Source organism: Desmodus rotundus, chromosome 2, assembly GCF_022682495.2.
Source record: "Desmodus rotundus isolate HL8 chromosome 2, HLdesRot8A.1, whole genome shotgun sequence".
Taxonomy (NCBI): domain Eukaryota; kingdom Metazoa; phylum Chordata; class Mammalia; order Chiroptera; family Phyllostomidae; genus Desmodus; species Desmodus rotundus.
The window spans coordinates 90672164-90689272 of record NC_071388.1 but is presented as its reverse complement, the minus strand read 5'-3'; the positions used below and the strand labels follow the sequence as shown (position 1 = coordinate 90689272).

The window sequence follows — 17109 nt, the reverse complement described above, 5'->3', positions numbered from 1 at the left end:
AGAATGAACACACAGGTGAAAATCCCTGCCCTCCTGGAGCTCACAGTCTAGTGAAAAGGGGATGATGGGTTTGATCCATGAATTTGAACAATTTTCTCAAATTCTTCCCCTTAACTATTTCAGTTCTGGTCTAAAATTCATGTGCTCGAGTCCACAGGCCATAATAACTTCTGATTGTATGGACTTGCTATTTGATGTACTTTTTCAGATTTTTTGTGTCTTAATGTTCCCATAAAAACATAGCTTGGACTTGCTTCCTTAACTCTCAGTTTATGTTGACTTGGAGAGTCTATGTGTCCTAGTGCATTTCTTAGGATCCAAACCTTGGTTTCTAGTCACTGCACTAAGGCCTGCTTGTGAGAGAACAATGGGGCACCTGCAGCAGCTTACAAGCGGGGTGACCTTGGTCAAGTTGTTTCATTGCTGTGAGTCTACATTTACGTGTAAAATGAAGATAATAATACCTGTCAGGATAGAGAGACTGAAATAACAAAATAAGCAAATTACCAAAAACATCTATTTTTAACTATAAGTTCTCAAAAATTATTTTAAAAGAATGTTTTATTAAAGAAAGTGGCAACCCAGAGGGGTACTGGATTCAGAATTTCTCCATAAAAACACTGTGTGTTAAATTTTATCCTAAGATGTTTGCCTTTGCTGGTCAGATACACTCACTGCAGATGCACTAGGAGTGCATCACTTCATTATGACCACTTTCTAGGAGGTGTGTGCCTTCCACAGTGACAGCCTGCCGATATCCAGCCTCAACTCTAATCACACATCCAGTTTTCTCACGTTCTGGCAATACTGAAATATTTGTAGTTCTTTGAAAATCCCGTGTGATTTTATGCCTTCTTCTAAATGCCATTCTTTCTGTGTGCAATCATCTTTTTTCTTGCATCTTCCTGGAAAACTCTTCATCTACTAAAATACCTCCAGCTCAAATATCTTTTGTTGTAGGGAGTTTTCCGCAATCTCTCACCCATACTATCTTAGATGAAACATCTTGTCTTTCTTACTCCTGGACATTATGTATACTTTTATCATTACACTGAGAACTTTACATTATCATGTTTTACATAGCTGCTTCCTGGCCTGGAACCTAAGCTCTTGGAGAGAAGAGGTGTTGTTTGCTATAGTGTTTCTGTGCCTAGCAAGTACTTTGCCAGTAGTTGTTGCTCAAAATACGTTTATAGAGATTGCCACTTAGAGTTTGCTTTATGAAATTTGAAGTTGATAGATAGTCATTCACATAATGTGATTTTAACGTTAGGAAAATCCTTTTTTTTGTTCCATGCCAGCATCTAATCAATACAACACTACTAATCCTTTTCTACCTAGTCACTAGTTCCTAAAAATCTGTAACAGATAGTAAAACCCTTTCTTCCACAGAGATAGAGTAATTGTATATAAGCCGGGGAGAAGAAATACTTTGATTTGAGTATTAAGACAGGAAGGGAGTGAGAGGCATGCTGGGCTTGAAGTAAGAGGATAACAAATAGGCAGGGAGATCAGGCCAAAAGTTCATACTGGGACAAATTTTTTTTGAGACATTTGCTCTTCTGTGTTTTCATTGTCAACTGCAATCCAAAAATGGCTTCAAGAATGTGAAAAAAATGTGGTTTTGACTAGGAGTGGGAAATATTAATATATATTTCTCTTTCTACCCCATTTCAGGGTATATAAGTGCAGGAATGGAGGGTTTTGCTACATCAGGCAACTCGACGCAGCAAATGGGCCAGAACAATAATGGTTCGGGTAATACTCATCTTTTAATGATAATTCTAATAGGATTGCACAGTTTTTACACTTTAGGATGTTGAATTGTTGTATATGCATTTACAGATTTTATTGTGGAAAAATACTATTTATGCTTAAGATTGTTGGTAAATTTTTTATTCTGCAATTATTTCTCTGCTTATTTAGTACTATTTCAGGAATGTGATAACTTACCACACCAATATTCAAAATATTTTTCATTCAACTTTTGAGAGAAAGAAGGTGAAGGGGTTAGCCAAAGAACATATATGCATAACCCATAGACACCGACAGCAGTGTGGTGATGGCCAGGGCAGAGGGGGTTGAGGGCTGCCTGGAGGTGAGCATGGGTAGGGGGGCAATGGGGATATCTGTGATATTGTAAACAATAAAAACTAAAGTTAAAAAAGACAAGTTGGGTTCATATGAAGAAATTAAAGAACACAGGAGTGTTGATTAGATGCTTTAAATGTTAGATGTACTTCTTTGTTACTGTATACAAAGCATCAAGCCAGACTGAGTAAGAAGGACTCTTTCTATTTTTGATGAAATCATGATACTGGATATGAAATTGGCATTCTATAGCAACGAGCTGCCAATCAAGACAATAAAATGAAGGGACTCATATATTAACAATCAGCAAAGTTTAAAAAGCTTATCCAATATTATAAAAACAATCAGATGAACATTTGTGAAAATAAACATAATTGTTTTCTATTCTAAAAACACTTAAGAGTACATTTCAACTTGTGAGTTTTATCTCTAGTATGAGAAGTTACAGGGATAACACTGATTTTTCTTCACAGGGTATTGTTTGGAAGGAGGTGAATATCGCCTGATTATAGAGGGATTTAGTACCTGATTTGAGAGGCAGATTTTGCTATGGGTCTCCATTCACTGGAAAACCTTTATTTTATTTTATTTTTTAATCTTAATTTTAATTTTTTAATTTTTATTGTTGTTCCATTACAGTTGTCTGCATTTTCTCCCCGCCCCTCCACCCCACCCCAGCCAAACCCACCTCCCTCCCCCACCTCCACCCTCCCCCCGATTTTGTCCATGTGTCCTTTACAGTACTTCCTATAAACCCCTCTCCCCACTGTCCCCTCACCACTCCCTTTTGGCTGTTGTTAGAGTGTTCTTAACTTCAATGTCTCTGGTTATATTTTGTTTGCTTTTTTCTCTTGTTGATTTTGTTCCAGTTAAAGGTGAGATCATATGGTATTTGTCCCTCACTGCCTGGCTTAGTTCACTTAGCGTAATGCTCTCCAGTTCCATCCAAGCTGTCACAAAAGATATAAGCTCCTTCTTTCTCTCTGCTGCATAGAATTGCATGGTGTAAATGTACCATAGTTTTTTGATCCACTCATTTGCTGATGGGCACTTCTGCATGACTGAAGAAAACAGCATTAAAATGAAAAAAGAACCAACAGTATGGGAAAACATACATGCCAATGATACCTCATACAAGGGCCTGATCTCCAAAATATATAAAAAACTCACATGACTCCACTCCAGGAAGACAACTCAATTAAAAAATGGGCAAAGGACTTGAACAGACACTTCTCCAAGTAAGACATACAGAGGGCCCAGGGACATATGAAAAGATGCTCAGCATCATTAGCCATCAGAGAGATGCAAATTAAAACCACAATGGAAAATCTTTATTAAGCAGGCCTTATCCACAATGCAGCCCATTGGGAAATCATTGAAACTCAAAATGCTTGAAGACTTCATTCAAGTCAATTATGAAGACATCACTTAATGCAAGACTAGGCTCCTCTAAAAGAATCCTTCTGGTAGTTTCTGGACACTTATTAGTGTATCTGCTAAGAACTATTGTGGCCAAATTGCCAATATTCTCAGACAATCTTGCTAAAATGGGAATTCACTGAGAGGGGAACACTTAACAGTCTACAGCATGAAAAATACTTGCATTGTCACTAAAATAACAATTTCTATGAGGCATATAATATAAAATTCAAAGGATAGAAGAAAAGCCTTTAAACATCCCTATGAAGACATCAACAAAGGCTGTGTTTTTGAACTTTCCATTGACAGAAGCTTATATTATTAAAACAGAGAGCAGCCTCAGGGCAGTAGAGGCTGAATGCCCACAAGAGAAAACCCTCATCTACTGCAGTAGCCTTTGCCTGTCCTGGCTGCCATCTCTTGGTCACCGGGGAGCTACCTCAGCTGGTGTTCCCATTGCACCCCCTTTGCTCACCTCCATGCAGCCCTCAACCCCCTCTGCCCTGACCATCACCACGCTGTTGTCTGTGTCTATGGGTTATGCATACGTGTTCTTTGGCTAATCCATTTACCTTCTTTCTTTCAAAAGTTGGATGAAAAATATTATGAATATTGGTTTGTCTAGTGATCACATTCTTGAAACAGTACTAAATAAGCAGAAAAATAATTTCTTATTCTTCAGAATGCAATTGGGTGCCCTCAATACTTGATGCAATTCACATTGGGTAAAAAAAGGAAGGAAGGAAGGAAGAAAGGAAGGAAGGAAGGAAGGAAGGAAGGAAGGAAGGAAGGAAGGAAGGAAGGAAGGAAGTTGGCTGCTGTTTATAGTAAAAATAGAATAGGCAATTTATTTAAGTTGAGGGAGAAGTTAGAGATGTTAGGAGAGATTTATTTAATTTTTAGAAGGCAAAGTAAGCAGGATAAAACAGAATGCTCAATAGATGTTTGTTGTTTTAAATTGTGGTAAATGTAAGAAATTAGAATTAACAAAACACTATATTCTAAATCAAGAGTTAGCAAACTAAGGCCCATGGGCAAAATCCAGCCAGCCACGTATTTTTGTAAATAAAATTTTATTGGCCCTGGCTGGGTGTCTCAGTTGGTTGGAGCATCTTCTGTACACCAGAAGGTTGCAGGTTCAATTCCCAATCAGGGCACATACCTGATTGGTTTCAGGTTCCATCCCCAGTTGGGATGCATAGAAGGGCCAACCATTGATATTTCTCTCTTACATCAATGTCTCTTTCTCTCTTTCTCTCCCCCTTCTCTCTCTCTAAAATCAGTGAAAACTGTCCTCAGGTTAAGATAAAACAATTTATTGGAACAAGGCCATGCTTATTTAAGTATTTAAGTTATTTAAATATTATGTGTAGCTTCCTGTTTTATGAAACAGCAGAGACGAATACTTACAACAGAGAATATAGGAACTGCAAAGACTCAAATGTTTATTTTTCAGTTCTTTATGGAAAATATTTGCAGATCTTGATTTTTCTCTTCCAGTACTCCTATCCCATCTTACTTATACTCCTGATTCTTTTTTCCTCACCTGAGGATATACGTGTATTCATTGATTTTAGAGAGAGAGGAAGATGGAGGGGGAAAGGGAGAGGGGGAGAGAGAGGGAGAGAGAACATCCATCAGGTGCCTCCTGTAGGCAACCCAAATGAGAATCAAACCCATAACCTGGGTATACTATGAATATGCTGTGACCTGGGATAGAACCTGCAGCCTTTTTGTGTACAGCATAATGTATACCACTTACCCACCTGGACAGGGCTATTCCCCTTTTTCTTAATAAATCTTCACATTTTCCTCTTGATGCTTCCCAATGGAAACTCAAACAATACCGTAATCAAAGGTACCCACATTGTAAATTTTCTTCTATTACAAACACACAGTCTTGTGGTGGTGAATTTGACAATGGAAGAAATTGACACACCCCAGAAGCCTTGGAAGCTGGGTGTGTGGTAGGATGGGAGATGACTGGAAAGGCTAAGCTGTATTTCATGCTAAGAATTTTAGAGCTTTAGAATCTAGAACTTCTAAGTTAGAGCTTGATCCTTGTAAGCCCTCTGAGGTCAGCTCTGACTTCTTATCTGTTTCTGGAATAGATTCCTGAGTTTCATATAAACTAAATGCAATAGTTAGAATCTCATTCTTTGCCTTCCTTCTATCCAAAGCCAATAACAGCTGCCTAGAAAAGCCCAATTATTTCAGAGGCCTGTTTGCTGTTCATTTCTAAGACCCTTACTGAATTTCTTTGTTTATTTTTTAATGTGGTAGAACTGGGTACAAAATTAGAATGGGGAGCAAGAGTATATTCTTATAACCAGAAGTCTCATAAATGCTTATTGAAAGGTTCAACCCAGAGGAAGAAATCTTTTAAGCCCTTAAATCATAAGGAATTTAAAAAAATCATTGTTGTTTTAAAAAACAATGCTACAAAAGAGAAGCTTTTCAGAGATCAAATTTCTAGTAGATTAAGACTACTTTGACATCAGAAATACTGTAAAACCCAAAGAAAGGAATGCATGGGGATGATGAGAATGATGGAATAAGAAATTTGAGCTAGGTGAAGACTGCCATTTTTTTCTCTCTTTATCTACCATCTCCCCACCACACTTTGCTTCTGTTTCCGTCTTCCCAACATAGATGTATTAGTCAGAATTTCTCAAAGAAACTGAATAACAGGATAACAGGATGTGTGTGTGTGGGGTGTGAGAGAGAGAGAGAGAGAGAGAAAGAAATGGAGAGAGAGAGAGAAGAGAGATGGAGAGAGAGAGAGAGAGAGAGTTAAGGAATTGGCTCATGGGATTATAAAAGCTTGGCAAGTCTAAAATCTGCAGGTTGGGCCAACAGCCGGGAGACCCAGGAAAGAGTTGCAGTTCAAGTGTGAAGGCAGTTGTCTGTCAGAATTCCCTTTCCAGGAGGTCAAATTTTTTTTAAATTAAGGCCTTCAACTGATTAGATGACACTCACCCACATTATGGTAAAGCACTAATTTGCTTTACTTAAAGCCTGCTGATTAAATGTCAATCTCATCTACAATATATTCATAAAAACATCTAGAATAATGTTTAACTCAATATCTTGGAACTTTGGCCTAGTCAAGTTGACATAAAGTTATCCATTGCAATAGGAAAAGTGGTGAAGGAAGAAGAATGAACTATTCTTGTCAGTTCTGGTTTCAAAATTCTCAAGAAAGTCTTTGATTTGATGATTGGGTAAGGGGCCCATGACTGGACCAAACAACTGAAATCAGGACTGTAATCAGCTAATGTGAGGTGTCCATGATGGTCCAATCCACTGTGGCTAGGGAAGGGATGTAGGGATTACCTCATACAAAATAGTAGTCAAGTACTAAACAAGGCATCTTACAAATGAGAAATCATTGATTAATGGCTTCTGAATATAATTTTCACTTGTTAACATATTATTCCATTAAATGATGAAATAACTTCATATGTTTTTGTAAGGCATTTAATGTAATTTATTTATGGTTAACTGATTTCCTATCAAGTTATACATAAGATTTTGTGGAGAAACAGTGGCTTCTCCTTCACTTACCTACCTAAAATTGATTTCATTTACTTTCTCTGAATATTTTTCTAGCTTCATCTGTGGACAGAAAGCAGAACCATGCAAAAGTTCCTACAGAAGGTAATATACTTTTTGTGTTTTTTCCCTATGGCTGTACTGAAGTAATAGAGTGTTGGACTTTCTTAGAAACACAGCCGATGGTCTGGTCTGAGGGCCAGCCAGCCTTGTGCCCAGTGTAGGAATGTGGTGATCTGAATGCTGTGGGGGAGGGACCCTGAATGACCCTCCCCTCCTCCCCCAAACAGTTGAATTCCATTTGGAAATCATGGAGCTTTCTCGTCAGGCACTGTGCTGGGCTTTACAGGGAACACAAGGATGAGGAAGATGAGCAAGACTGTGAGAGAGACCTCAGGGAGCTGAGTTTTATGGGGGCACACAGACATGCACACAGCGGTCATGTCAAGGGCACCAGGAGTCTGGAGGAGGGAGCTGTTGGCACCAAGGCTCAGAGAAGGCTTCACAGAGAAGGCATCACGTGAACCGGGCCTTAGAGGAAGAGGCAAAGACTGCTGTACAGGGCCAGCCAGACCACAAGAACAATGTGAGGAAAGACAGATAAAAGCTCTTGTGCTTGGTGTTTTCTTTCTGAAGTGTGGGAGCAATGTAGGGAGTGACAGGATTAGAAAGGCGAGTCAATTTGGAAAAGGACTTTCAAAGCCAATACAAAGGCACTTACATGTTTTCTTCAGGGAGGAAGAGATCTCTGAAGGGTCTTTGGGTTGAGTGAGTCACATCTGTGTTATAGAACAATGGGCCTGGTTGCAATGTCAGGTATGAGTTGAGGACAGGAGAGTTTTGAGACAGAGACAGAAGTGAGGAGGCTTTTGTAGTCAGTATGTAGGTGCATAATGATGGGGATTTAAACTAGGTAGAGGATGGTAGTGAGAAAAGAATTCTGAAAGCCAATTGGATTTTGTCTGTGTGTAAAAGGCTGGATGAGAGTGGGAGGTATTTAGACAAAGGATCCAGAAAAGACAGGCTATGACTGCTGGTGCTGGAGCAAACATGAGAATCCACCCTCTATCCCCAGTGAAGCAGGAGGTGAAATCATTCTAGCTGATCTGAGGGGTGGAGAATAGTTGTGTAGACAGGTGCCAAACCCACTGAGTATAGGGCAGAGCCATTGTAAAGGATCATGACAGGCATTAAAAAGGAAAAAGGAGGGTGAAGAAAGGGTGAAAACAATAGCAATTCTGTAAGAACTATCATAAAGGAAAAGGGTGATTGGGTGATTGACTGAAAGTTATGGAATAGAGGAAGGTGAAAGAATGTAGAATATCCACTGTGCTTAGATTCCTCACCATTGGAGTTACTATTTTGGATACTCCAACGGTCCTCTTAAAATGCATGTGTTTAAATGATTAGCTAGTACTTTCTAAAAAATAGAGTCAAACACTTATAAATATTAGGCAAAAACATTAAAGCCTCGTAGTGTTTACAAGCTAAAGTTCCAACTCCTGAGAACATAAGAGAGCTTTCACAACTTGCTCCCTCACCTGTCTCTTTCTTTCTGGTTTTATCTTCAGCATCTTTCCCTTGTGCACGTGTCTGCTCACCTACATCTCACTCAGTTTTCCCCGACAAGCCATGTTCTTGATTGCTGCTAAACCTTTGCCAAGTTGGAGTTTCCCCCTGTGAGGGGTGCCACCTGGAGTGGTGGGAGGAGCTTGGGTGTAACTGCCTCTCAGGTCTGCTTTAAAGTCCTCCCCCTTCCTCCACCTAGTTAAGCGATCTTTCTTTGGCTGTGAAATTCAAAGGCCTGAGTCTATCACAGAAGAGGCAGGTGACACCAGGAGAGGAGAGGATAGATATCACATGCAGAGTTTAGCATAAGCAAGCTCGGTTCCTGTAAAAATTCTGCCCTGCCACAGCTGGTTCTGCTCATGTTAAAGTGATGAAATCATGGGCACTCACCTCTGTTGCAGGTGAGTCATAGCAGGTAGCTAATCACCTCTCAGCAACCCCTACAAGTCATGGACGCAGTATGTCAATTTATGGGGAAAATGTGAACTTCCGTGTTGGAAACTACTTGTAGGTTGCAGGGTTTAATTTTTACTTTAAAAGATGGAGAAATGATTCAACTTCTATATATTTAATCCTCATAATTAGAGTGATTGTATGGGAACAAAATCTGTATGAATAAACTTCCCGGGAGTGTGTGTAACTGAGAAGGAAGAAAGGAAGGGAGGAAGGTCTGTTGATTTTGCTTCCTTTCTGATTCTCCAAATAAAAAAGAAAGTAAAAAATGTCCAGCTTGCTACCTGTATGCCATCTCAATTATTTCTAATACTGTTTACTTACCATATTTATTTTTGTCTGAGGTACCATACGTAGGGATAAGCATTTAGTCTTGGTATTACTGATTTATTCTCTCTCATCAAAATTTAGAAGGACATAACCACACCACTAATTATTCTATATTCTACCCCAAGGAGCATGAGCTATAAAGTAAATATAATAGTCTCTGAGCAAAAGACTCATTGTCTTTTTCTTTTACTTGAGAATTGTGTTTTCTTGTTTTTCATAGATATCAAAACTCCTGAATTTATTTCAAAATACTTAAAAAATATCTCACACATTTAATACATACTGTTGACCTAATAACACATAATATAGGAGAAAATGAGTTAATCTTTAAACTCAGTTTAATATGTTATATGCATTTCATGAATGTTTAATTTTTAATATGTCTAATATTTGTGGAATGAGACCACCAGCAAAAGAATGTTCTAGTACAACTTTACGTAATATGTTGTGGGAAATTTAACACATGAAGTTCTTTACCAAGCTTTCTTTTACCATTCTTTGTGCATGTGTGTGTGTGCACGTGTGTGCATGTGTGTGTGTTGTCCAGTTAACAGTTCCCTAACTGTGCCTGTGGACACAAAGGCTGTGCTCTCCTGCCCTCCTGTCCCGTTGACAAATGCGATTGTAACAACATGGGAAATAATGCTCACAGACAAGCCTTCCTGCATCAGAGCCTACGGGAGAGAGAAGAATGAGACCACAGAGGTAAACTGTACTGACGAGAGAATAACCTGGCCCTACAGACCTGACCAGAATGCTGCCCTTCAGATTGATCCAGTGGTCCCCCCTCATGACGGGTTTTACAGGTGTGAAGTGGTAACACCTGATGGGAATTTCTACCATGGATATCACCTCCAAGTGTTAGGTAAGGAACATACACTGTGGTGTTTCAGATGACCAGATTTGGGACTGAAGGAAATGTCTCTTTAAGTTCCATATGTAATGTGTTAAGACTGAAGCATTTTCCCCTCTGTCTCTGCAGTGGCCCCTGAGGTGACCCTGTTTCAAAGCAAGAATAGAACAGTGGTGTGCATGGCAGTTGCAGGGAAGCCAGCTGCTCGGATCTCTTGGACCCCAGACGGAGATTGTGTCCCTGAGAATAAGTATTGGGACAACGGCACAGTGACTGTCCAGAGTACCTGCCACTGGGCAGAGAGCAATGTGTCTACTGTGTCCTGCTCTGTCTCCCACGAGGCTGGCAACTGGAGTCTGTCCACAGAGCTGAATCAAGGTAAGTAATTCTAGTCTTGTATTTGATTTTTCCACTCTTTCAGATGATTTATGGTAAGAAGGAAGAAGTAGTGTGCAGAGAGTTTCACTCAAGGGTGTTCTCATGTTTTCCCCACCTTCTGTGCTATTTCTTTCTCCTACATCAAGTAAGATTGTATCTAGAAGAGCAATACAGAAATTTGTTGTAAGAAGCCATATTTAGAATGAGGTTTAATCTTTAATAATTAAAATAAAAAGAATTTAATGTTCACTTCTATCCAGTAGTAAGTTGGCTTGAGTAGTATACTTTTAAATGAATACTTATGATTTTAGTAGAAGAATAGAGTATAATTTTGAACAAAAAGTTATACTTTTACCAGAAGGATACAGTCACCCTTAAGTTTTCTTCACAAAATTTTAGTCTGGTAGAATTTTCTTCTTCAGGCTTTTTATAGAATTTCTTAAATATAACATCCATGACTAGTTCATCACTATTCAGTTTTTCCAGTCTCTCCTTCCAGCCTACTCCCATTGCTTGTTATTAAGAAATTAAATATTATTTTAATCATCACACATGTAAAGCCAAGTTGTTCTATAATGTTTATAATGAAAAAATGAGCCCTTCCCCTGATTCTCCACCTCTACCTCTCCATCTTCACCCAACTTGCTAGAAGCAAGTATGTTAAGATCTTTAGGTGTTTTTTTTCCTGGTAATTAACTTCATTTTTCTAAATAATGGGCCCCTACTGATAGTTCTTAAAATAGTAAATTTAGACATTATGTGCCTATTTTCTAATGGTAAATGAAGATTTCACTTTACCTTCCTTCCCTCATCTTTATATTAATATACAGCAATTTTTGTTAAATTAAAGGGCCATAGTTTGCATTGTTTTGAATATTTAACTTTGTTGAGTGCTAAATCAAGAGATAAGTTCATACTTTCTTTTTTGATTATTAGGCAGTCCATCAGTCCCATTCTTTTGCTTGAAGGCTTCCCTTCTTGAGTGTTTACGTTTTCTTGTTCCAGTTTGGCCTGACTGGCCACTAGACCTGCTGCACAGCTGTTGTCCTGGACGTTTTCTTTTCCTGGATCCTCTGCTTGATTCGCGTCTATTTAATCTGAGTTCCTTCTGCCTTCCAGACATTTGCTAGTTTTAATCTCTTTCTTTCATAAGTGAGACTTTCCAACTCGTTGCTAATCCTTTGCTATCTATTCATTTCAACGCGAAGGAACATTCAAAAGTGAGCTGATTGGAACCTATGTTATCTGTGGTTAGGCTTGTCAAATAGTTAATTTCAATAGGGTGAAAGGTGGTAAACAAATTTTAAAAAATAATTGGGGATTCCTTAATTATCTGTAGGTCTTTTCTCTGAGGCTGTTCAGGTTCTGCAGAAAATAACTCCAGTCTCTTTTTTTTAGAGGAGTAAGTCTGACTGCTGTCAGTGTTCTGAGAGCAGGGAAAAAAAGGGCTGTGTGTGTATGTTTTTGGCTCTTCAGAACTCTGACTTTCCTTTAATACCTCTTTTCAGTATGGCACCTCATCTCCACCCTCCATTTGGTCTGGATCCCTGACTCTGGAGTCTCCCCAGTTCATCTTCTCTGGGTTAAACTTCCTGCTTTCACTTGGTCGGAAGGGGTAGTGATCTGGCTGCCAGGGTGGGAGGAGACTTGGCAGCTACATTTCAGGAAGCTACATTCAGGTCTGTTATTAATGCAGACCTTCAAAGAAGCCTCCATCTTTTAGCCCATGCTTTCCCTTCCCACATCCCTCTTTTTCTCTATTGAGTCTTTCCTACTCTAGAGTATTCCTGAAGTTTTGTGGGCACTAAGGTTTTTACTTATTTCACTCTGAATTTGCCATTCTTCTGTTCATTTTTCATCTAAAAACAATTTGAAATATGTCATCTGTTCTTGACTTCATCCATGTTTGGTTTGTCTTTGCAAGTGTACACTTTAAAAATTTCTTTACTGATATTTTAATAAGTTTTAAGAATGGAGAAGCGACAAACCCATGTGTTTGAACTGCCGTTTTCCAATATTCTTTCTTAAATCGCTACTTGTTTTTGTTTTTAAGGAGTTTAGCAGTATTTACTGAGAAGAGTAATTTACTGAGAAGAGTAAAAGCCCTGGTTATGTATGGAATCCGACCACCCACTAGGAAAATATGATGTCATATTCATAGAATCTCAGAATTCAAGGGGCTGGCTAGTCCACTCCCACACAACGCAGGGATCTCCTCTGTCTTCCCTGTGGGGGGATCTTCAGCCTCTGCTGGTGTACTTCCAACGAAAGAGAGCACAATGAGGGAGAGGGTTTCAAAACGATGTTGTTATTTTAAGCTGTAAAACCACGTGTTTCTTTTCTAATGAAATACCACGAAATCCAGTGTTTAAAAACAAAATGTTAAAGGAAGGTAGAGGGATTGGATGTCAGCCTGCCCAGCCCCCCCCCTATCTCCCTCTGCTGCCTTCAAAATTAGGGTTATTTTTCCAGCTACCCCCCTTACAACTTTCTATTTATTTCTGAAGATGAGAAATACTGCTATTACTATAACAGAGAGCAACAAAATCCTGACAATAAGATGATGTCTTGCTGGAAACTGTAGTCTCGATTGATAAAGCAATTTTCTTGTAACAATTATTTTAATGATTAATGGGTCAGAAGTGTTTGAAATAAAATTACGGAAGTGAATTTCATGTCCAGTGCAACATACTTAACCATGTATATGCACATGTATATGAACTTTATTTTCTTTTTAAATTTTTTTAGAGAAGTTTTAGATTCACAGCAAAATTGAGTAAAAAATACTGAGAACTCTTCCTATACACCCCCTGCCCCACACGTGCACAGCATGCCCTCCATCTACACCCCCTCCACCACAGTGGTGCGTTTGTTATAATAGATGAAGCTATATTAACACATCATTGTCACCCAAAGTCCATAGTTTACATTAGGGTTTAGTCTAGGTGTACATTCTATGAGTTTAAAAAAATGTATGAATGACATGTATTCACCATTATAGTATAATACAGAGTAGTTTCACTGCCCTAAAAATCCTCTGTGCTCCACCTGTTCATTTCTCTCTTCACCCTAACCAGGGATATCCAACCTGCAGCCCGCAGGCTGCATGAGGCAGGGTAGCTATGAATGTGGCTGAACACAAAATTGTAAATTTACTTAAAACAGTATGAGATTTGTTTTTGTGATTACGTGTTGCCATGTATTTAATGTGTGGCCCAAAACAACTCTTCTTCTTCCAGTGTGGTGCAGAGACTCCAAAAGATTGGACACCCCTGCTAGCAACCCCTGATCTTTTTTACTGTCTTATTCTTTTGCTTTTTTGTGATATGTTTGGGATCATACTATATGTAACATTTTCAGACTGGCTTCTTGCACTTAGTCACATGCTTTTAAGCTTCCTCCATGTTTTTTTTTTCATGGCTTAATAGCTCATTTCTTTTTAGTGCTAAGTAATATTAAAACATTTATTTTTGTGTCCATATATACAGGTGCCAAAACACCAGAGAACTTAAGTATTATATGTATCACCCTCTCTATTTTTTTCTTGGTCATCGTGGGATCCATTTGGCTTTTGAAAATCATTGGCTGCAGGTATGGACTGATAGATTTTTCTTCTTCAGCTTTATTCGTCTAGGAAGTGGTTGTGATTAGGGATTTGACTGTGTAAAATTAAGATGTTAACATCATTTTCCCCATATTCTGCAGGTGTTAGACTTGGACTACTGTGAGTGACGAGAGGGACTTTGCCAGTTTACCTAGGCATGAAAGCACAGTGAATTAGGCCATTCAGGGCAGGATTTTGGAAAAAACAGTGCCTGCTAATTTACTATTTGGGAAAAGGATCATCATAATTCATTTCATGTACCAAAGAGGAGTTGTCACATGTGTTCTATCACTTCCTTTTCCAAAATCCAGAATTATCTTGTTTGGGTGTGTTAACTACAAGCAGTATTCTCCATTCATTTCCAATTCATTATGACTTCTATCAAAATGAACCATAAACATCAATAGTATGCTGTTTTGTTTTTCCATATTCAATCTAAATAATAATATTTACTGTAATTTAATTCAACTTATTTTTATTTTTACAGAAAATGTAAATTGAAAAAAACAGAACCTATTCCAGTTGAGGAGGTAAGATAAGATTTAAATGAATATTTGCAAATTTTAAGCCACATAGTGTGAAAATCTACATAGTTTGTAATTTTCATTAATATTATTGTTTTAGTTTAAAAGCAAAAATTCTCATTTTACAATGCAAATAGTTAGGTGTGCTTATTTTGTAATTATCTACCAAGTATTACTGTATTTACATAACCCCTAAATCCATATTTTCACTTCATGAACTGCATCTTACAATTGCATAATGTTTGCTTCATTTGGACTTTAATCTTTGGAGAAACTGAATTGATGTTTTATCCCTTATGAAACCACCTCTAATTCTTGATTTTCCTTTTTAAACACCATCATTTCCCTCTTGCCCAAGTTTAAAACCTATTCTACTCCCTACTCTCTTACAATCAGGAGTTACTAAGTCTTTGATCCTCTCCTGTGAAATACTTCTCATCTCATTTCATTCTTCATCATCCCTACTTTCACACAACCTTTATCATGTGACACCAAGTCAGATGTAACACCAAGTCAGTGTTATATAATCAATAAATGTTTTTTGATAAAACATTAAAAAACGTGCTCTATAGTCATATAAGCCCAGAGACGCAAATATAAACACTATTGGTAGATACCAAAGCTGTGGGCACCTGTTACAAAAAGATAGGTAATTTCTACAATGATTTTTGGTTTTTTGAATTGATTTTGACTTTGAGATTTTTCTTAGGATGAAATGCAGCCCTATGAGAGCTATACGGAGAAGAGCAATCCACTCTACGATACCACAGACAGGGTTCTGAAGACATCTCAGGTGTTACAAAGTTGATAGGACGAATCTCCACACTTCATAAGTTGCTGGAATCCGGCACCAGGAGAAATGAATCAAGATACAATACAATACAGTTACTGTTTTGATTTTCTTAGAGTTCTAGAAAGGAAGATCAGCTTTTCAAAGATTCTTAGAAGACATAAAAGTTCTAAAGGATTTGCTTTCATATCCTTATACAATTGAAATTTTAGAATCTTAGCTGTGACCAGCTAGTTCTCTGAAGAACTGACATTGTTACAAAGAAAGCACATGCTTATGATAAAATATTCAAATTGTTCAGAACAGTAAATAATAAAAACTGGCTTCCTCGAGAAATAATTCTACAGAAGAAGCAATCATTAACAAGTTTCATGTATTCTTTCAGAAAATTTCTATGTGCCTATGACATATCTCTATACTCATGGTATGTGTATATTTATATGTATACATACATATATTCTTGATAATACACAAATGAGAAAATGCTACAATGCTGTTCTGTACTTATAGAAAGCTAATAATATAATATATCTTGGAGATCTTTATCTTTTATTAACACAAGAAGAGCTACCTCATTCTTTTTAATGGCTACATAAAATTTTGTTGTAGTTGTATGGTAATTTAATCAATCACAACTCTAGTGATGGACAGTTAGATTGTTTTAAGTTTTGTTTATTTGTTTGTGTTTTGCTATTATAAACAATACCATACAGAATGTTTCTTGTGGATATGTGTTTGAATTTGTTCAAGTGTTTTTATAGAGTAATTTCAGGTCAAAGGGTTTGTGCATTTTTATTATTGATTGATATGTCAAATTGTATCTATTTACATTCCCTCCAATGGTCTTCGAATGTTCCTTTCCCTATACTGTTATTATAATATCTGAAAAATTCCCACTTTGTATTTTTAATCAACCAGTTACTGATATGATGTAAAATTATAATAAGAATTATACCATTTAATAAAAGCAGACTTATTATCTGTTGCATTAATGAAAGAGAGATTAAGAGGGAGAGATAGAAAGAGAGAGAGAAAGAGGAAATGAGAACACGTATGAGGACTTCAGCTCATTGTATCTCTGTGGTGGTACTGGTGTCTAATATCTAAAGCTGACGAGTTTCGCGGATATGATGAAATGGAAATGTGTATACATTTATAGTATACATTTTATTGTGATGCATTTATCAAGTAACATGTTTATCGACTGTGTAAGCAGCTAAATATGCATTACGGAGGACTTGGAAATCGATGTAACATGTTGTACATGTTAGGAGAATGGCTGCAGGGTGACATGACCCTCCCCTCCATTTTCTGTGGAATGAAATGTTAAGAATATGTATATTAATCATTTTTAACATTATTAAAATTTATTTATAAAAAATTAAGTCTGTTTCTCTACAGCAGGAAAAATATTAACATTTTTCAGTATGGCAGAAATTAAAACAACATCCATTTGTTCTTCAGTTATGCATTTGAAATATTTAAGACAGCTATTTTGTTTTATTAACATATGTTCCTCCCTCCAGACATTTTGATTACTCCA

At 37.6% G+C, this 17109-nt stretch overlaps 1 protein-coding gene across 1 annotated transcript in view; it reads left to right on the top strand.

Moving 5' to 3' along the window:
- CD200R1 (CD200 receptor 1) overlaps positions 1 to 16895 on the top strand; it is a 36746-nt gene extending 19851 nt beyond the window's left edge. The window contains exons 2-8 of the mRNA XM_045186057.3: positions 1678 to 1758; positions 7123 to 7170; positions 9965 to 10282; positions 10400 to 10648; positions 14137 to 14239; positions 14740 to 14782; positions 15486 to 16895. Coding sequence (XP_045041992.2) covers positions 1678 to 1758; positions 7123 to 7170; positions 9965 to 10282; positions 10400 to 10648; positions 14137 to 14239; positions 14740 to 14782; positions 15486 to 15584 — 941 coding nt within the window. The 3' untranslated portion in view covers positions 15585 to 16895. The remainder of the gene's footprint in view (positions 1 to 1677; positions 1759 to 7122; positions 7171 to 9964; positions 10283 to 10399; positions 10649 to 14136; positions 14240 to 14739; positions 14783 to 15485) is intronic.
- The last annotated feature ends 214 nt before the right edge of the window (positions 16896 to 17109 follow it).